Source organism: Epinephelus fuscoguttatus, linkage group LG2 (assembly GCF_011397635.1).
Source record: "Epinephelus fuscoguttatus linkage group LG2, E.fuscoguttatus.final_Chr_v1".
NCBI lineage: Eukaryota > Metazoa > Chordata > Actinopteri > Perciformes > Serranidae > Epinephelus > Epinephelus fuscoguttatus.
In genome coordinates, this window is record NC_064753.1 from 16,843,333 (window position 1) to 16,862,208 (window position 18,876).

Below are 18,876 nucleotides of genomic sequence, written 5' to 3' on the forward strand. Positions count from 1 at the left end.
TAGCTATCCATCAGTAGCAACTTTCACCAGCTTCATTTAGCCATTTACCAAACTGACTGTGAATATTCAGTATCCTATGTGCATCAGATCTCAATGTGAAAGCCTTGGGTAACCTGCTATTTTCCCGTTTCTCTCCTGATATGACAGCATATTTCTTTCCCCGAAAAAGGGGGCGTGGCCTTAGCGATGCAATGCCGGTCTGGTCTATGTGTATCATGTGATACTAGTGAAATTTAAATGGTCATGCAGTGCAGCAAAAAAAAAAAAAAAAAAAATTAAATTGGTAATAACTGGACCATACTTGTAATGTTAGACATGTTTTGGGATTTTTCTGAAAATATTTTAAATGATAGCCAAAACAATTTATATCTAAAACCTTTTCAACTATTTTCAGTTTTTCTAATGTCATAGCTTTTCCAGGAATTTCATGACCGTGGGAACCCTGTAAAATGTTCACTGGGACAAAACTCAAACTAATGGTTGTCAAAGTCCTCCCTGCAACTTAATGCAAGCAATTTCCCACAGACTTACAGAAGCAGCGTAGCAGGATGACAAAAAGTTATTGAGACCATGCAGTAAACAGTGAGCTGTTTCAGGCAACTTACTGAGTCATATATCTAGATTGCCTCACAACAACTGAGTTGGTTCTGTGTCTTGCTAAAGGACACTTTGGCAGGAGAAATGGCTGCTGATGAAAATGTCTGTCGAAGATATTTAACCAATGGCCTTTTTAGTTACAGAACAGTCTCTTAAGCCCTAGGGCTACTGTGCCTTCAGTGCATCCACCATAGCTACAGTACTTGCTTTTAGCAACACCAAATGTACATACATTCAACATCTCAAACTCAGCACTGACCCTAAATGAGGAAACAGGTCTATGTTGATCACATAGCAGCTACAGTAAAATAAATAAAGCACAAATCAAATATCAAGTGGCATATTTCTGTTTCCAGCACTTTTCGGATATTTCAGCTTGTGTACTGTATGTACTGCATTTGCTCAATGACTGAAAGGCTAGATTTGGGGCTACTGTTATAGTTTTAAACTCTCTGAGTGCTACACAATGCAACACACAAGCTGTGGTTAATGGAAGTCCTAGTTTTTGTGTGTGAAAGGCAAACATCCTTTTGATCATTCCATGGAAAAGTCTTTCCTTGCATCCGACTATTCCACTGAATCACACACTTATTCTCAGTAACACTCACGCATTAACAGTTGCACACAGTCAGGAAGTAAAACAACACATGCTTTCTACACACATTAGCGGCATGAGCTTGGAAGACAAAGTGAGCTTGTTAGGACATGGTCAAGGACTCTGCAGAAAGCCAGTCGCTCACATACTGTTATGTCTCAATATTGAGATGGAGGGTAGCTCGCTGAACCCCTCTCCCCCTGCTTCAAAAAACAGTATTATTACGATAAAGTGGTATAAAATAAGGATTGACGGGCCGAGAGGAGGTGGAAAAGTCTTTTTGGTTTCCTAAAATCTCTTCTCCATCTCTCATTAGGTTTTGAAAAGTTTATACAGAGGATAAATAAGTACAATCTAATAGATACATTTATGGATCAACAATATGTGATCCTGTATGAGTTGGTACAAGAGTCAGCCTATCTCGAAGCATGTTGTTTTAGCTAAAAATGTAGATAATTTTTTTGAAACACACAAAAAGCAATTTATACATGCAGGTATTAGTGCATAGGTTCCTGCAGAAAAAGAATATTATTGAGTAGTCCATTGAATTGTCTTCCCAAACATCACCAGATGAATTTGGCATAGTTATAGAAATAAAATAAATGACTGTCCTTAAAATGGAGATCTTTTTCACACCCTCCTAGTCCCTTGATTAACTTATCATTTAAATATATATCTATCTATGTACAGTATGTATGAATAAAAAAGAGGACAAAGCATAAAACAAATAGAGAGTATTCTAGAGCTCCGAGTTACCCGGTAAAGTGTCTTTTAAATCACAGTAATTTTTAAGATCTTGGTAAAATGAGAGGTGGAACACAGTGAAGTCTGAAGACAGAAAGAAAACAACGCCACACACTGAGATAGTTTGTGTGTGTTTCAGTTCGGAGGAGCACAGGAGGGTGTGATTAATCCTCACAAATTGGAAGGGAGTTTGGAGCGGACAGTTTGAGGTTCTAGATCTGACGAGTAGGCAGCAGAGGCCCTCCGTAGAGGCAAGGCCGGGGAGGCCCCAGGGGACTGAGTCTGGCGAGGGTGCCCCGGAGACATCTGGATTGGAGGAGTCATGCTCCCTGGCACTGAGCTACAGGGTTTGGGCACAAGAGTGGGTGAAGAAAAGGGTGAGGGGAAATATCCAGTTTCCACAGAGGGGTGAGCTGTATGGTGGCCTACGGCCTGGGGCAGAGATGGGTGCGAGCTGGATAAAAGCTTTAGGTCCTCGGAAAAGCAGCCCAGTGGAGAATCTCTCCCTGTTGTGTGTGGCTGGCTGGGAAGCTGTGAAGGGAGAGAAGACTGAGGCATGAGCAGAGAACTGTGGGATCCTGTGGCACTCGAGGGGTCGCTGTATTGAAAAGTCCTGGCCGCCACTGGGCTTTGGATGGTAGGGCTGGGCGCCACTGGGGTAAGGCAGGGGGAGGCGTTTGCTGAACCATACTGGGCCAAGGAGGCCAGGGCAGACCTCTCCAGGGACATCTGGTGAGGCAGTAAGCCAGACTGGAGGCCTGCCAGGCTAAAATGGCTGAGGGAAGATGGGGAGCCCTCAGCGGGCTGCTGGCTGTGCTGTCGTCTGCTAGAGGATGGGGAGCCATGTGGAGGGGAATGGAAGAGGTTTAAGCCACTGGTAGTCCTGCCTCCCCCAGCAAACTGCTGCAAAGGAGCCACCTGAGGAGGTTTAGGAGGTGGCTGGCTATGGAGAAGCTGACCAGGCATTGGGCTTGATGAGCCACTAGATATAGGACTCTGACAACGGGAGGAACTAAGAAGTCCAGCTGTAATTCCAGCAGAAGCCCCTCCTACAGGACATGCTGTAGACCCTCCTATATGGCTCCCTACTGTCCCTCCTGATGCTCGGCCAACATGTCCTCCTATCACCCCTCCCCCTGGCCCACTTGAACCTCCTCCTATATGGCTAGTTGTTGATCCACTAGAAACCCTTCCCAACAATCCTCCAGAACCAGAATCACCAGAACCCCCTCCGAGTGATCCCCCAGAGGCTGTTGGTCCTCCAGAAGCCACTCCACATGAGCCACCAGAAGGCTTCCCTACTGATCCTCCAGTGGTCGTCACTACTAGTGACTCTCCAGAAGCCCCTCCAAATGATCCCCCAGAGGCTCTTTTTATTGACCCTCTAGAAGTCCCTCCCATTGATCTCCTGGCTGCATCTCCTATTGTCCCACAGGTAAAGCCTCCCACTGATCCACCTGATGCCCCACCTGCTAACCTACCACAAGCACCACCCACTGATCCTTCAGATATTCCTCCTATAGATTCCCCTGAGATCTCTACCACTGATCCACCTGAAGTTCCTCCCAACCCAAAGTGCCCCCCAGGCAGTGGCCCTTTTGTTCCAGTTGTAAAGTCCTCTCCAACCCAAGCAGGCTCTCCTCCCGTAGCTCCTTCCACAGACCCTCCGACTGCTCCACCTGAAGACCACCCTGTAGCACCACCACAGGCCCCAACTGCCCCTCCACTTATTCCTGACCCTGTGCTCCCACCTATCGATCCTTGGTGGAAGAGGTTTGAAAGAGGTGGCGTGCTGGAGCGAAATGGCTGTTGGTGCTGTGGTTGTGGGTGTAGCTGGGCCATACTAGATGAGGGTGAACCAGAGGAAGAGAAAGGTCCGAAGGGGAAGGCAGAGGCCCCTCCACCACTGGACCCAGCCCCACTTGGTCCACGCTGGCCTCCGCTACCTGAGGCCTGTTGGCTAGAGCCAGCTGCACCTGTACCTGACGTCATATGCAGGGCCCGAAAAGAGGCCAGCAATGGCATGTCCACCCCACTGTGCAGTTTAGAGGGTGTGCTAGAGGGAGAGTCACCAGCAGAGCCAGGTGCTGTGGATGAAGGAACAAATGTGTGGAACTTCTTAAGCCTGCCTGGAGGGTCCTTTAGGGACCCCAGAAGAGAAACCGGAGGCCTGAAGAGAGTTGGTGGAAGGTGGGGATGGTGTGTCAAGGCAATGGCTACTGAGGTGGTGGCAGCTGCTGCCTGGAGAGGGGCCTGGATGAGTGGGGCCCAGATGACAGGAGTGGGCGAGGGAGGTGTCTGTGGTGGGACGTTCTGCAAGAGGTGGGCGCAGTGGGCCATGTCCCTGTCATGCTGCACAATCTGCTGGATGATCTCATTCTCCTGGTAGTTCAGTACACCAGAGCTGAGGTCGTGTTGTACCTTGTGCTGCAGGATGGAGTTCTTCTTACCTGTAAAAGCAAACGCATACACAAACACACAGTGAGTGACAGGTGAGAGAAGAAGGAGAAAACAGGAGAATGAATATGAATCTTGTAGGCAGTTAGAACCAGGTTGACATTTGGGTGTACTCGAGTGACCACATTATTTTTCCAACAACCCTTTCCAATAGAAGAAGCTGGCACAGGAACAGCAATGAAGAGAGAGAATACAGAAAAAAAATGTGTACCTAAAAATCACAAGTGGTATAAAGGGAGGAGAAGAGATTTAAGAAAGAGACAGGGGGATGGAGCAGAAGGGGGAAGACAAAGCATAAAAGAGCACGGAATAAGAGAAACAACAAAAGATAGGTGGGAGATAACTACCCGGAGACAGGAGCTCAGGATGACAGCCTAAGGTGTAGGCGGTGTATGTTTGACTAGCTCTTACTGTGATTCCCTAGGTAACAGGGACAGAACATAAAGCAAACACTGTACCACAAGATGCAGGTTCAGCCTGTGATAGAGTGTGAGAAGCACTGAGATAATGGGTCAAGCCCACCTTTTTGGTGCCATATTTTCTTTCCTGTTACTGGCTGTTCATATAAAAGGGAAGCATCTTAAAAAATCAGGGACAAACTTGAAATCTTATTGCTCTACAATGCCACCTCACAACACAGAAAGTACGTGACAAAGATTCAATGGACTTATTCATAATTTTCTTTTTACAAATGCTTGCTCCTGGTTGTTTTTCTTCACTTTCCACCCTAGGATCACATGTACTCTGAATTCCCTATGAGCTGAATACAAGGTCAAAGAGATGAGGTGCAGTTGCGTCACAATGACAGCCATACTAACTGCTGACCCAACCTCCTAGAGAAATGGGTGCAACTCTGACCGCAAAGTCCATTAGTCATTGTTGAATGGTCACACTAGCAATGACAGGGTTAATTCACATGACTGCCATTTTCAATTTGGTGCTAACAAAGGCTGTGAAACCCGAAGATATTGTAAATGCAATTAAGCCCAGATCAATCTCTCCATTTTCTGGTATGATTGGTGGCAGATTAGTGGAGATGTTGCATTGAGGTATTGTATCTAAATCAAGCTCGACCCTGGCATCGCCTGGCCCTCTATCACCTGCACACCTCCAATCAGATTGCGCAAAGTCCATCAAGACAGTAATTAATTTGTGGATCATTGCTGTGTGAGTGACTTAATTAGGGAAGAGGGGTGTACATGAGCACCGAGCCCAGGAGGAAGGACGTACGCAAGAGACCATCTCACAGAAACATCACTATCAGCCCACCACATCTTTTCAAAGCAGCCATTTTCTACAAAGAGACCCCCTAAAGCAATTTCTCTATCTTCCATTCTAAACATAGCTGAGGATAAAACAGAGCATGCAGCGATGGCTGAGTGATGATACAGGCGTGCCTTTCATTGTGAATTTTTCATCTACTCAGGCTGAGCCTGGGAACAGCGATGGATATGGAGAGAATATCAATTGTATGCGAAAAAGAAGTCACGCAGGGATTTCAAAACCAGAGCTCTATCTGCATGTTTATATGCAGATGACTTTGAAAGTAATTTCAGTCACTGAGTATCAGTGTAGACGTTTTTTATAGCCCTAAAAGTTTTGTCCGTGGCTCTGGTTTGAAATACTTTGCTGTTCCTATCAGTGTCAGTGAGTAAAACTGAGACAGAGATACATTCTCTCCTAACAAAGCAATGAAGTGAACTCAATGATATGCTGACTGGGTAAGACAAGATTAATCACAAGGTAAAACAAGGTTAAGTTTCTACTATAGCTCATTTCTGACACCAACTGAGGATTTCCTGATGAATGTTTGCGAAAACAGTCTGCAGCATCTTGATTACTGTAATAAAAAACCTTCAAGATTTCCCTCTGAAATGGTCTAAATGTTATTTTCTTACCAATACGGTCCAGCCTGTCCAGGGCAACAGTCTCGAAGGCCCTTCTCATCATAGGATACTCCTCCAGCACCTCATTGAAGTTGTCCACAGACAGTGAGTACAGGCGACAGTACGTGTCCGCTCGTACACTGGCTGTCCTTCTGCCCCGAGTCAGCAAACAAATCTCTGCAACAAAACACAGCACACAAGAGATGGTAATGTAGTGGAGTTAAACCCAGAGGCTCACCTGTCTTTGAGTTAGACTGAAATTCAAACACCAGTCTTGCTATATATTTCTTTATCTGTAATTTAAGCGTACCTCTTTCCCCCAGAATATACTGCATGCCAAGTGATAAAGTAAAACACAATATACTTTCTAGGCAAAACACAAGCTTATGAGTTGTTTTGTTTTATTTTTCAGCATTAAAACTACAACTTTCCTATAATCCATGGGTGCAGCGTTTAATGCCATGTTCAGAGCTTAGAGGTCTGACAGCCCTCATCTGCCATGCCCGCTCAGGAAAATAATGCTCCATTAAACAAGCTGCACTGCTGTAGACCTCTGGCACAGAGATGGTGTGTGTGGGTGCAAGTGTGTCTGTACTCTATGCAGATGCGGCATGCACTATTCAAGTGGGGTGAGTGCCAGTGTCTGCACAGGGTGTGTGTTTTGCACGTACAGTACAAAAATGTATGTCAAAGTACAATATTGGTGTGTAGGCATACCAGTGTTTTATTCATGAAAGCAAGGCAGTATGGGAGAGTATGGCAGGGTGAAAATACAGGCTATATATTCTATATATACAAATGTATATGAACACACTTAGATGAATTCACTGTATACATTTATAACATGCTATATATTATATGTATGTGTTTATTTTAATGGACTGGGGTTAGGGGACTTTGAGGTATGTACAGTATGTGTTAGTGTGCCATGTATTTGTACACATTCCCTGATGTCTTTCCTCTTTAGCTTTCATCTCATCTTCTGCCCTCCCTTCCTGTGTTTGCTATCACACTCACTCTTTCTCAGAAACCCATTTCCAGCTCATCTACACACACATGCTCTCAATTCTCTCAGAGAATGCACTTTCCTACTTCCCCCCCTGTAGCCTACATCAAATCAAATTTTTAAAGAATTCTTCATCCAAGTTATCTCAAGAAATCTCATGCATAGTTTGAGTCTCTCACTATAACTGTCTTTTTCTTCTCCACTGTCCCATTTCCCCTTTTGGATATTGCACATATATAAAGTGTTGGTGTTTGTGGGTTTTGTATTTACATTTCCCTGACCTGCAGCCACATACACAGCAAGAGCCACTGCTGTAAATATCGACGGTGAGTCCGGAAGCTGTCAAGGGCCCAAGTAGGTAGGTGATTTTTTTTTTCATTTTTAATATTGTAAGTTGGCCCTCTCTTGCATTGAACATTAAATGCAGTCTTCAAAGTAAATATTAAACCAATGTGATCTCATCCCTGCTCACCACATTTTCACAGTGGTGCAGAGGACCCAGCATTTTGCATCATATCTTAACACAGAAGGGGTTGGCTGATCTTGAGCCAGAAGGTGTTAGTGGTAAGGCAGTTAGGTTTAGGCAACAAAACAGCTTGCCCAGGGTTAGGAAAAGAAACTCAATGATAACACTCACATAACTTATAATTGTGGCAGCTACAGTACATATACCACCTTCCCACTTTGTGTTTAACTCTTATGGTTTGGGTCTCAGCCCTTTTTTTGTATTTTTAAAACCGCATGATGTTGTATCAAAAATAAATATTATTTCTTCCTGCCACTTATTTAATTTGGTTGCTTTCTTAAAAGTTACAATGAAAGAAGGCTTGCTGCAAAAAGTTCATTTGTTCTGTGCTCCCTGTAATTTGTGATATATTGCGTGGATTTCAATTTTTTTCAACCTTTTAGCAAGAAACAAGTGTTCCTTTAGCAAATGGACGATAAGTTAACAGCATACTGTTTATTAAGCCCAAACAAAAAAGTAGCACTCAAAAGAGAACAGAAAAAATGTACTGCTAAACTAACAAACAAAATTCACTTTTAATCTTAAACTGATGATCACAAATAAAGAAAGAACTAAATACATAAACACAATTTAAAAAAAAAAACATCTCTGTTTGAAGTTACAATAAGGCCTGAAGTCTCCTGTAGGTTTGATTCTTGGATTAAGGCCAATATTTTTTGAAGATAAATTGATACTCAACCAATATGCATTATATTCATACTGAAGGCGATGATTACAGAAACATCTGAGCCTTGGTTGATTATTATAAATCTCGATGATGAAATGAAATGAGACATGACCCCTTGATTTTCAGCCATAGGTTGACATAAAGATTTCTGTTTTGTTGATTTTTACTGAATATAAGTGGCTGTGTGAAACATCAAGATGACTGGACAGCTGGATGTCAACAAGAGCGTACATGCTTGTGTGGTCACTTTGCAGCAGCCTGGTGCTGTTTGTGTAAGACTTGATCAAAGTAGCCAATTGCAGTTTGACAGAGCGCCACACTCACATCAGGAACTGCAGATGGAAAACTTTCTGTAAAGGATATCCGTATCAGGCAGCTGCATGAGGAGATAATTAACTGAGCGGGAAAGCCTTTCAGTTAATTAGCCACAGCATGCTAGCTGTTGTTGATGACAGATGCTGGTAAACACCACATATTTCATCTTCACTTTGCCTCCCTGGCATCGCTGATATGCTGTAAATTAAAAGACAAATCTGTGTCATTCGATCAGAACAGGTAGAAGACGGTGAAAAGAGAAGTTAACACATTACTTTTAAAAAAAGTGTAAAAAAAAAAAAAAAAAGTGATTTTGGAGGCATCTTTAAGGGGGCGCCAGGTGCAATGCATGGTTCACCTACTCTGAGCAGGCAGATGGCACAAAATTCTGTCAAGGTTAACTCCAAAATTTCAGTCTGCTGCTTGATTGCCAATGACACTCCCCCCTATACTGCACTTCTCCTCCCACTGGCAGGGTACCAAAAATGGCTCCTTAGAGAGAAAAAACACTGCACCATGAAATGCCACCTCTACACTTACACATGTTATGACTTAACTGGCAAATAATAAACAGATTTTTGACCTCAGGTTGCAGTTAAGTGATATCTTAGAATATATTCTCTGTGGACAAAAAATATTAACACCTGTACTATGCAAAGCAATAGCAAAAATATTCCCTTTGTGACAGTCTGGCATGCTGTCCACCCTATTTACATATATGGAGGGACTGCAAAAACACCTTCTTATACCACCACTGATAAATATGGCCTTAAAAATGGTCTTGGAGCCGAGAGAACACAAAACAATGTCAACACTACACAGTTCACACACACATAGCATTCACAACACAGCGACTGTAATGGATTACATTCGATTGTACAGGTCTTTTCATTTTTCTGGTCACTGAGTGTAAAGTGGTTATGATTGTGTTTGATGGTTTGAAAAATGAGATACGGCAACAGATAAAGGGAGAATGCATGATTTGACATGACAGAGAATGAGGAATATGTACTCTAGTCTGTACGAAGCATGGGTGAATGGACAATGGCGAAGTTAGCAAGAGAGCTGTGTGAATGTGAGAGAGTAAAAATACCATGCTCTTCTGTCTGTGCATGTGTGTGTGTGTACACTGTGTGTTTGCACATGTCTTTTTGTGTGTGCACCGTAAGTGTGTGCTAGCAGGGCAGCCCTGGCTGTAGCTGTGCTGGGGGTCCATTTCCCGCAGCACTGCTCCAGTAATCCCCTCTGGAGAGGAGCATCACAGCTCTGTATTAAATCCTCTTGTCCCGTGGCTTTCTGGATGAAGCCAACACTGCCAAGATGAGGCGGTGAGCTGCAGTGAGCCCTCTGGCCTCATCTAACTGTCTTTGCAGCAAGCAAGCGAAGCCCAGACACTTAGCGGTGCCATCTGAACTACAAGTGCGGAGAAAAAAAATCTATGGCAGGGTCTGGGTCTGGTGCAACCAGCCCTGAGCTGAACAATAAGAGATTAGCAGATGTCTTTGTGTGCTGAAAGGCTAAATGCAGGCAGCTGGCCTGAAACTCAACACTGAATATTAGGACATGTAAAAGTAGCAGCTAGGTTCAATGTGAAGTCAAAATAAAGTGATGGCTGTTTTTGCTAAAAGTGGATACACTACAGAAGTAGAAAATATTAGAGTTGTAGTCTCCTGGTCAACTAGTCGATTATTTGGTCGCTATACTCTCATCCGACCAAATTCTCATTAGTCGAATAATCTCCGTGTTACTTTCATAAGGAGAAAAGTGCTACATCAATAGCTTTCCAGGATTAATCCATTATTTCCTGCGGCCTTTGAAAGTCCAACTTTCTGTTCCATTGTTACCAGAAAGTTGGAGTCGCCCACCCTAACGCTCAGCGTTGCGGTGACACAGACCTCCTGTCAGTTTCTGTATAGCTACTGACACCATTTCCCTCAGTGGAAACAAAGCTTGTATTTACTTGTATTTCACAGATAAGAAACAATACATTGTGAAGACAGTAAAGCCTCCACTAAAATAGCATTTTAAGTCGTGTGTGTGATCTGTCCTTTAGGGATTTATACTTCGGGATTTATCCTGGCTTCATATGAACAGAGGAAATCTCCGCTCGTCGCTAGGCTAATGTATACCCTGTAAAATGCCATAGGCTAGCGCTAATAACTTTAGCATGTTGCATTTGCTTGGAAAACGTGTTTAGTATAAGACAGTTGTTTTGTCGGTGAATGTTGTGAGCTGTAATGGAGCCAACTGTGTGCCATTACCTTTGTTACATGTTGCTGTTGTCCCTGGTTTTATATGAGAAGAGGAAAAGATCGCTAGACGCTAGGCTAGTTTATACAATGTAAAATGCCATAGACTTGTGCTAATAACGTTAGCATGTTGTATTTGTGGGGGAAATGTGTCCAGATACAGACAAGTGTGTGTCTGTCAGTTCTGCGATTTATAGTGAAGCCAATTTGCGTACTTGTGTTTGAAATGGTCTCTATTAAGCCATGTTTAATGTGTGTTTTGAATCAACTATATAAAGTTCGATTTGAACTAAACTTTACAGCACTTACCACAGTCATCCACCGCCGACTAGTGTTTTGGAGGTGTAACTGCAGAGTGACACAGACACACCACAGCAGAAGTAAAAATATTGGCAGATTTTTTTCCCCCCACGACTAATCGAGTAGAGATTTCCAAGATTTCCTTTGGTTGACTACAGCCCTAGAAAATATATATTGGATTTCACACAAACTGGTAAATTCATTTTTGGAGGAGATACAAAAAAAATGAAACAACTCAAACCCCTCTTAACAAATTGAAGCTAACATAAAAGCAAAAAACGTCTTGGGGGAAATAAATGGCTAATTCAATTCATTTTTGGTTTGAAATTTTCTCAGTTTCTCTATTTCACTCCAAAATAAATGTACTATTTTTTGTATGAAACCCATCATATTTATGATTCTACTCAAAGTAATATGTAATGTAAAGTAATATATAATAATATTTAATTAATTAACAATAAATCCTGATCATAAACAAATTCTGTGAAATGTTTAAATACAATAGGAAATTGTATGACATTTCATCATTCTTACATTTGCAGTTTCATTATTTTTTTATTTAATTTAAAAGTCTGTTTTTACTTCACAATGGATTTTTCTTTCCAGGTGTGCCCCTGTTAATTCTTCATATGGATGGCCTGATGGGGCCACTGAAAATCTTGGGGTGACACACCAAAATTAAAAGCCGTAACTGAATTTCAGGAATTCTACATATGGGAATTAAGGAATGACACACTTACATATTTTGGTTTCTTATTTCACAGTTAATTACTAATTATCTGATGTGCATAGACTAATACTAGGACAGTTAACATTTTGCATTCCACAACAATCCTGTTTCAGTGTGTTATAAATCCATATATACAAGTCAATTTTTCTTCAAACAGATTGGTTATCCTTATGCTTAGAAAGCCAAATATATAGCTTTAACTTGAAAGTATATTGATTGCAAGGAGCAAAACATTTACTGGGAACAAGACTTCTCACATTTAGAGGAAACTCATGAGTACCCATAGAATCCATTTTCATTCACATATCTTAAGATGAGAGTTCAAAGGACCCCTTAGAAAATGGCCATGTCGGTTTTTCCCTTACCAAAATTTAGAACGCTATATAGCCTGCTTCCTGACAAGCTATACTGACATGGTTGGCACCAATGAATGCCTTATGTCGTCTATTTTTATAAGATACCACGACCTTCTTTTGAGCTTAAAAAATTAGCTCAGCCTCCAATTATTTTATCCAGCGGGGGCCAGTTGGGGGGAGGCAGCTTTTGTATCTGAGGCATGGCTGTCCTTTCTCCAATGACACTGTAATTTCATGTCATTTTTCATGAGTGATATTGTCACCACCCCTCAGTTCAGCCAACCACACGCCTCCCCTGCCTCCAAAGCAAACAAACTCATTGACAGCTGCCCACACATTTAGCTGTTTAGCTCCTGTTAGCTGGAGGCACAACAAGGTCAAACTAATTCTGAATCAGTCAATTAGAGGCTGATTCTGTAAACACACATCAGAACACAGACCGAGTAACTATTTTCTCCTTTTAATTTAGCTTAACAAAGCTTGACATGTTACCTTCCTAGCCAGCTAACTAGCTATGCCAAATTTGAGCTTGCATTACTACTACGCTTCAAAGTGAGAAGACAGAGTTAATGGCAGCAGATAACAAGTTAAATCACAGTTTCCTCAGCAGCTTTTTGGTCTCTCAGAGAGAAGCAAATGCAAAAACTCATTTCTCTGTGGGTGCTCTAGCAAATAGGAGCTAGCATCTTGCTAGCTGGCAGTGCTGGGCTGTAAACACATATTATGTGGTCCAAAGTTAATTCACAATTTATTGGATCATTCATATACTTTACTCTCTGTCTTCATATTCATTCATTTTCTGTAATTGCTTATCCTGTTGGGGGTCATTGGGGTGCTAGAGCCTATCCCAGCTGACATTGGGCAGAAGGCGGGGTACACTCTGGACAGGTCACCAGACTATCACAGGGCTGACACATAGACACAGACAACCATTCATGCTCTCATTCACACCTGCGGGCAATTTAGAGTCACCAATTAACCTGCATGTCTTTGGACTGTGGGAGAAAACCGGAGAAAACCCAAGCTGACACGGGGAGAGCATGCAGACTCAGACCCTGGAACCCTCTTGTTGTGAGGTGACAATGCTAACCACTGCATCACAGTGCATTCTTGATTAATATGATTATTTAATTCATATTTATCTACGCAGTACTGAACTCTAAAATGCAAAACACATGTTAATAGTGCTGAGTGACAGGTGAACTTCTGCACTGCACTGTTCAACTGCTTTTGCAGATGGTTTGTGAGTTGCGTTCAATTTATTTCTGAATGCTTTACTCCCACTGCTTACTCACATCTCCTGTGACTCATCGCAATGCTCCCCAAATCCTGCATGAAATCACAGGACAAGCTTAGTTGGTGTCAGGCTGCCTGTATTCTGTAAAGGGGCGTGTGCTTTCTCCACAGACTGACTGCTGCTGCTACAATCACCCATTTCTGCGTGGTCCTCACCAACAATGAGATGATTCATAATCAGCCCAAAATTGTGGGCTTTGTCAGCTCAAATTAACAACGCTACAATATAATATTGTCATGACACGAGATAACTGATTGTGAATTAAACATGTCATCGTCGTCTATTCAAGTTTTTTGGTTGTAAAAGCAGCATTTCAAAAAAAAAGAGTGAGATTGGGGCCGTTCCGATGTAGCGTCTTTTGCTCGCACAAATCCATTAGTGTCAATGTAGACGCGCGTCAAGCGCGCTAACAATCCAAAGCGATGCCGTAGCGGCATGCATTCGGTGCGATGCGCCTGTTTTTTCATGCGCGTCTGCGGCACACAGAGATGGAAAGATCTCAACTTTTTCAAATGCAGCAAGTGCACTGCATGTCATGTGATAAGAATTAACCAATCAGCTCCACGGACCTGCTTCTTCCTTTCCGTCCAACAGACTTCACAACATCCGGTGGTGTGAAAGGCAGGAGCGACTGATCATTCTTGTCCAGGGATACCAAGAGTTATATGACCTGTCTTCGTCGTAACTTTTTTACCCCCCCGTGAGTGACAGGCGTTTTTGGTTGCTTAGTAACGGCAGGCGTGACAGTAACGCAACCTCCGAAGCGCCTTGGATAAAAGGATGGAAACGGCACAGCTGGCGTTTTCCACGCACATTTAGACGCTACATCTGAACGGGGCCTAAAAAAGCAAAATATGCAACTCTGAGAACAGACTTTAAAGGTCTGCTTGATTAATATTCCTGTCCTGTTCTGCTTTGAGTTTATCTGGCCCAGCTGTGATTGTTCCCAAAACTGTTTGGCACGTTAGTGCTACAGACACAAAGATGCCTCAGTTTCCGAAAGAAAAACTACATCTGTGCACTAGAAGATGTTTCTTTGCCATAGCCATGATGTGTTTCATTCTCACACAAGTGACAATGCATTCATCAAAATTGAATGACACCAATTAAAATTTGATGCTGCTCAGGGAAAGACGGACTGCGACGACATCATGTGCAGTGACCTTCGTGAGAACACACGGCTGGATTGTTGTTGGATGGTGCAGCCCACATGTCCTAGGCTCTTACAGGAAAGACGCTTCCCCTGAGTCCATGCACCCATTCTGAAAGTGGAGAGCAAACTGCATGCCATGCAAGATGTCAGTGTGTGTGAGTATGTGTGGATGTGTAGGACAGAAAGCAAGAAAAGAAGACAAACCTGAACTGGGAATATCTTGTGTCCATACTGTTTTTATATTATGAATACCGTATGCTCATAGTGTAATGGCATGTCTACATGTTGTACAGATAAAGAGAGGGTCACAAACTGTGCTCTCTATGAGCTGTTATTGACTTTTGCTCGGCTACATCCGCGCTGGGAGCTAAATACACTCAATAAAAAACAAGTCTTTATGAGGTAAGACCCGTGCATGAGGGGCTGTAGCACTGCGATACAAACATCTATAAATTTTAAGCTCTAAAAATCATTAAATCCCAAGAGATAATTCTCTAAGACAGACAGCGCATCACAGCGTAAAGGGTTAAACTTACCAAGGTGCTCATTTAGACAGTGGACACACTGGTAAATAGGTGCAGAGAGTAAATTTGTTTCCAACCACAGCTCATCACGCTGAATAAAAATGTATTTACAGCAGAGAAAAATGGAACTGTGATAAAGATAACTGTCGTGGCTACAGTGCTATGCTAATTTAAAAACCCAACACAACTACCAATATACTTTAATGCACTGTATGCCGTATGTGGAAATGCCTGTGCATGAACCTGAGCGAATGCAAATTTTGGCCTTTGAATATGCTTTTAAATAAGTGTAAGTCTCAGTGTTCATGCATCTGCATGTGACTCTGTATGTGTACGGGTGTACCTGCCCTCCTCTCTGCTTATAACTGTGCATGGATGTGAATTAATGAGTATGAGCAGGACTGCTTGGTCTGTGATAAAGTATCTGTGTCCTGCAGCCCGGTCTGGCAAAGCTCACCTGGACTCTGAGTCCTGCTGTCAGCTCCCATCTCCCTCCCCAACACAGCCCCCAGCCCACGGAGCGGACACTCTCTAACCTTTGAAACATCCACAGTGGGCTGCCTGATTCCCCGTGACATGCCAGGCTCACTCCCTCACAGCATTAGCATAGCTGGGCAACACCTTATGTTTGGCTAGCATACATACACAGTTTGGGGATATCTGATGTTTTTCTGCAATGTGGCTAATGCAGGGGACGCTTCACATCTCATTGTCTCTTCTTCACCCCCTAAACTGAGGCTGGTTATGTCGGTGAGGGACAAAAGACACAATAAAACAACATTCAAGGACCAGAAGATGTTTGTGTATAAGTAGCCTATGGAACAGATGCAAACTCACAAAGGCATACTGCACTACTACACATCTAAAAAATAAAAAGTCATTACTGGGGTTACCGTTGTACTTTAATATGTAACCATGCTCACAGCACGGCACTAGGGATGGCAATGATGGTTGATTTACCACTTTGGTCCGCACTGAATTATCTCGACAACTATTGAAAGGACAAGCACCTTTTTACACAGGCATTCAGGGGTCCTGAGAGGATAAAACCATAAGGCTGTATAATGGACGCAGCCACCATAACATCACCTCATCATGATCTCCCGTTTTAAAGCCATGAGTTCGGCATTTTAGACATCGCCATCTTGGATTCTTGAAGCCAGAAGTGACCGTACTTGGATGAAAGGTTGAAGATAGCCCTAATGCTTGCAGCTAGCTTGGTTGGCACGGTGCATTTACAGCTGTGGTTGACTGTGACAATTATAATGCTAATGCTAATTTTCAGGCTTAGAAGCTTTAAAACAAAATGTACTTTGGCCAATTTCTGTAGTCAGTAGTGACCATATTTAGACGAGAGAGTGGAGATAACCCTACCAATAGCAGCTACCTTGGTTGGCACAATATATTTACAGCATCAATGTATAATAATTACTAGATACCAGACCCCAAGATGGCACAGATTCAGTCCAACAGAATTGCTTTCCTGGCCCATATGCCCAAAAACGTTTCTAGCTTCCACAGTGCACACTCCACTTAACATGCCCAATAGTGTTTCTTCCACTGGCTCCACCCGCAAGTTGCCACTCGGCTTACATAATGATGACATCACTGATTTTTAAATCGCTTTATTTGGCACAATAAAGTTTTATGAATATAAAATCTCCATAGATCAAAAATTAATAATAGAAAGAGTCATTACTGACCTTGTTTACAGTTTGAGGTCTCTATTTTAGTGGTGATCTATGAGGAAAATACTTTTTTAATGGTGATTAACTTGCTTTGGAGCCAGCCTCAAGTGGCTAGTCGAAGAACTGCAATTTTTTTGCACTGCTGCGTTGTCTTCATTCTTCAGCCCCAGAGTCGCTGCTTGTATAAAACTGAATAACTTTGCTGATCTGGCAAATCAGCAAACTGACAACAGATCCATAACTGAAAATTGGACTTCAGATGAAGTCTTCATAGATGACAAAAGCGAAACATAGTCCAATAATAATGTATCTTTCTGAAATTGCTCTCTGCTAAATAAGAATTAGATGTGCAATGTCTTTGAACTTGATCTTGTAAAACAGATTAATTCAGTAGTCGTCTGACAGGACGATATTGATACTTGACATCTCCTGTGTGTTTCTCAAAGAACACAACTGACGATGACGACACATCCACGAGGGAAGATTTAATTTTATTGCATGACATCCTTGTCTTATCCAGTGACACCATACATACTGGTATGTATTTGTATCATGTTGTGCATTATGTGGCATCACATCATATTCCCTATCTAGTCGACTGCATTGCACCCTTGTGTGTTTGTCTCACAACATATTGGATCGTGTCACATCACAAACTATCGAAACACAGCATTGTATCGCATATCATCCAATCCCATCCAAGCTGTCATGTTATATAAGACAACTCTATATGTCATCATATCCCCTATTCTGTCACTCAGTCAGCTGCTGCAGTGCCTCGATCTTCAGCTGATGCTGCTCCAGAATAAGAGGTGCAGGGGTGTTAAGTGGGTTAAGGACTGGGAGGATTACCTGGGCCTTTGCTGCTGCCAGCCTCTCTCACTGACTCACTCAGTCAGGGTGGCCATTTGGCAGCTCTATAGCACAGCCAGTCTGAGCTCTGAGAGGAAAAAAAGGCAAAAAAAAAAAAGAAAAGGGAAAGAGAGGGGAGGACCCATTCACAGAAAACCGGTCAGAGATTGAGTAAAGCCAAAAAGATGATACAGGAGATTGCAAACTGTGCTATGAACTTACTCCTTACTCCCACTCTCTGACTCTGTTTCACTTTCTTCTTCTTTACCCCCACTCACAGAGCTGCTACGAGCCACTCACTCAGAGGCAAAGTGAGCCATCTTAGAGGTGCAATCAAAGGCAGCTTTTGATAAGCACCTCTGACTGGCATGTAGGGCCACCACAAGGTCACTGAGCTCTCCTCTGACCAAGAGAGAGGCGCAGTCTGCACTGGCAACACATCAATTACTGCAGGCAACAAAGGATGAACTATAACAACACAATAACCTGCTCTGTCTGGGCAGAGAGAGGGCAGCGGAGATGCTGTTCGGATAAGTGTCTCAATACTGAACTATAAGGAGAGAAAGAGGGAAGTGGAGGCGGGGGTGGAGAGTGCATGTTTTCTTTCTGTGCCCAGAGCAGCGTCCAGAGAGCGGGCTTGGCAGCGATCCATGTGTCCCTTGGCGTTAGTACTGCAGTCACATTACATTTCCCCTCTCCACTAGATCGCTGTGTGCCCAGCCGACGCTCCCATCCAGGACATGTCGTGTCCACTTTAGACTTTAGGCTCTCTGGCTCGAGCTAATCCAACAGCTAACAAACTGGAGCAGACTGCTGAGTATATAATTGTGTAAATAATTCAGGTCGTCTGTGAATGAAAGGGTTACGGCACATGAGTTTGCTGAGATATTGATGAGCATATCAGAACACTATTTGCTGTAAACTGGAGCCGGCT

General features: G+C 42.9%; 1 protein-coding gene across 1 annotated transcript in view; it reads right to left on the reverse strand.

The window, feature by feature from the left end:
- Positions 1 to 1,466: 1,466 nt before the first annotated feature.
- The window catches only part of hcn4 (hyperpolarization activated cyclic nucleotide-gated potassium channel 4), an 85,572-nt gene continuing 68,162 nt past the window's right edge, over positions 1,467 to 18,876 (reverse strand). The window contains exons 7-8 of the mRNA XM_049593401.1: positions 6,292 to 6,456; positions 1,467 to 4,386 (exon numbers count right to left, since the gene is read on the reverse strand). Coding sequence (XP_049449358.1) covers positions 2,108 to 4,386; positions 6,292 to 6,456 — 2,444 coding nt within the window. The 3' untranslated portion in view covers positions 1,467 to 2,107. The remainder of the gene's footprint in view (positions 4,387 to 6,291; positions 6,457 to 18,876) is intronic.